General features: G+C 48.2%; 1 protein-coding gene across 1 annotated transcript; it reads left to right on the top strand.

Moving 5' to 3' along the window:
- The first annotated feature begins 240 nt into the window (after positions 1 to 240).
- Positions 241 to 1,122, top strand: LOC116122630 (dynactin subunit 1-like). The gene is made up of 3 exons (XM_031408456.1): positions 241 to 375; positions 454 to 545; positions 618 to 1,122. The coding sequence occupies exons 1-3, from the start codon at positions 241 to 243 to the stop codon at positions 1,120 to 1,122; spliced, it is 732 nt and encodes a 243-aa protein (XP_031264316.1).
- The last annotated feature ends 1,741 nt before the right edge of the window (positions 1,123 to 2,863 follow it).

Below are 2,863 nucleotides of genomic sequence, written 5' to 3'. Positions count from 1 at the left end.
CAGAAGACAACAGCCCAGCGACCTAGGAAGAGGCGACAGATTCAAGCCGAAGAGTTAGAGTCCGAACTGGAGGATTTGGGCGTTTAGCCCGGGAGGTCGCAGCCAGGCATTCTCACTACTTTAGGAGCATCTCAAGCAGGGCAAAGCGAGGTCGCAAGTACTAGAAAGAGATCGGGTAAGGAACCGGTGGGCAACACCCCTGCTGGGGGCACCGACAAGGACACTCTAGTGCTGGACTCGATGGGACAACTACTGGATCATTTGCAGCCGGTGGTCTTCACCTTGCTGGAGTGCGGACTCGCGGAAGTATTTGAACAGTTCGTGGGTTCCAACCATGTGGACCTGATGTCCACATCAATCCAGCCCATAAGCAAGGTAAAACGAACAATCCTCAGCGAGGACTTTGCCCTTTCGTTCTTGGTAGGAAACTGACATTATTCTTCTTGTTCGCAGGCTTTGCTCTCCATGCAACTATCCCTGCAAAAGGTCCGGCTGGGAGTTGCTGCGGGAGAGGTCGTGATGAAGGAAGAGAATGCGCGCCTCAAGTGGGACCTGGAAGCCGCCGACGAAGAAAAGGAGCTATCCACTGAATCGACGAACTAGTACCTGAACGAAAGGGATGCGGCTCTTCGCACGGTGGATTTTCAAAAGAACGAACTCGAGAAGCACGGGGAGGAGATAAAGGAGCTCCAGAGGACTATAGCCAGGCTCTCTAGGGAGGTCGACGAGAAAGACCAGGAGCTCAAAACGACCTCTCAGCGGGCCTTACGAGTAGAGCAGGAGAGGAAGGCCTCAGAGAAGCAAAAGCAGGCTCTCAAGGCCGAACTCCAAGCAAGTCAGGGAAGAGTTACTTCACTGATTGAAGAGATGAAGAGCCAAGCAGCGGAGATCGAGGCAAAGGCCACTGAATGGGCGATTCAGTCCATCTATGCCTTGCGGCCAAAGAATCCGGAGATTGATATGTCCGACCTCCCAGAGGATTGGCGGGAAACTCTCATATCCATGGCACGGCTCGATGATGAGGAAGCAGTGGAGGCCGCCCGAGGATATGATCAGGGAGAGGTTTCAAAATATGCCCCGAAGAAGCCCACTGCTGACCAGGCGAATGGCGACCAGCCTTGAGATGGCGAGGTCGAACCTCCAGGAGTTGGGGATCAAGGCCGATTTATTTTTGGGATCTTGTTTGCTGTACTTATTAATGAAATACATCTTTCTTAATCTCTCGAGCACTTACGATTTTTGTACCCCATGTTATATATAAGATCGCATTCTAACCATTTATAACATTAGGACAAGTCTATACGAACATAACACATCTATGCGAGCAAGATTACATGTGAAAAGATTATTACAACAAAATAATACATTTGTTATTTACAAAGATTGCAAGAAATAAAATCTTTTCAAGGAAAGATTGAGTTCGAAATTACTGATAATATGGTATGAGATGTTCAGCATTCCAAGCTCGCGGTACTTCTAAACCATTTAGCCTTATGAGATGAGAAGTCCCCGGTCTTATTACTTTGGCAATGCGGTAGGGGCCTTCCCAGTTCGGTCCTAAAACTCCCTCACTTGTTCTAGTACCGAGAAGAACTTCCTTCAAAATTAGGTCGCCGACTTGGAAGTCTCTTCTCCTGACTTTAGAGTCGAAGAACCTCTTTGCGCGCTGCTGATAGGCTGCTATTCTTAGCTGAGCCTTGTTACGATGTTCTTCAACTAGGTCTAGGCTTGCGCGCATAAGCGCTTCATTGTCAGCTTCGTTGTACAGGTTCCTCTGAAGTAAACCGGTTTCTACCTCTACAAGGATCATTGCTTCGCAACCATATGCTAGCGAAAAAGAGGTTTCTGAGGTAGAGGTTCTCAGAGTTGTTCTGTATGCCTATAGGACTTTGGGGAGGTCGTCGGCCTAATTCCCCTCGGCTGCGCCAAGTTTTGCCTTTAGAGTATGTTTGATGGTTTTGTTGACAGCCTCAACTTGATCATTTGCTTGCAGCCTTGCGACTGAGGCAAATTTTTTATGAATACCTAGCTCGTCGCAAAACTGTTTGAACTCCTCGTTGTTGAATTATTTACCATTGTCTGAGATAAGAGTATGAGGAATCCCATAGCGGCACATAATGTTCTTGAAGACGAAATCCTTGACCTTTTTGGTCGTGATCGCGGCTAATGGTTCCGCTTCGACCCACTTGGTGAAGTAATCCACTACGACCACGACATACTTTACTCCCCTTTTACCAACTGGCATGGGACCAATGAGGTCAATTCCCCACATGGAAAATGGCCAGGGGCTAGTCATGGTTATCAGCTGGTGGGGAGGAGCTCGCGGTATGTTCACGAACCGATGGCACTTGTAACACCTTTTGACAAAGTTGCTAGTGTCTTCTTGGATTAGGGGCCAGTAGTACCCTTGACGAACAACTTTGTTGGTGAGAGATCGTGCGACGGTGTGATTACCGTAGATCCCTTCATGTATCTCCCTCATGATGTAATCTGCTTCTTCGCTAGTTACACATCAAAGGAGAGAGGCGCTAAACCCTCGCCTGTACAACTGGTCTCTGATGAGGGTGTAACGAGCAGATCTTGCTCAGAGGGTTCTTGCCTCGACCTTGTCATCGGGCAAGGTCCCATCTCGAGGTATTGAATGATAGGGGTCATCCAGGAATATGATTTTGTTACATTCACAGCCTATTTGATCGGGCTGATACTGGGGGTCTCGATGAATTGAATAGGAATGCTCTTCAGTGTATCTGAGTCCAATGACGAGGCTATCCTTGCCAAGGTATCTGCCACAAAGTTGCTATCTCTAGGAATCTGCGTGATCGTGAAGTGCTTGAACGGCTTGAGTGCTGCCTTAGCTTTCTTT

Source organism: Pistacia vera, unplaced genomic scaffold (genome assembly GCF_008641045.1).
Source record: "Pistacia vera cultivar Batoury unplaced genomic scaffold, PisVer_v2 Contig136, whole genome shotgun sequence".
NCBI lineage: Eukaryota > Viridiplantae > Streptophyta > Magnoliopsida > Sapindales > Anacardiaceae > Pistacia > Pistacia vera.
Note: the sequence above shows the minus strand (reverse complement) of the source record. Positions and strands in the feature narration are given on the sequence as shown.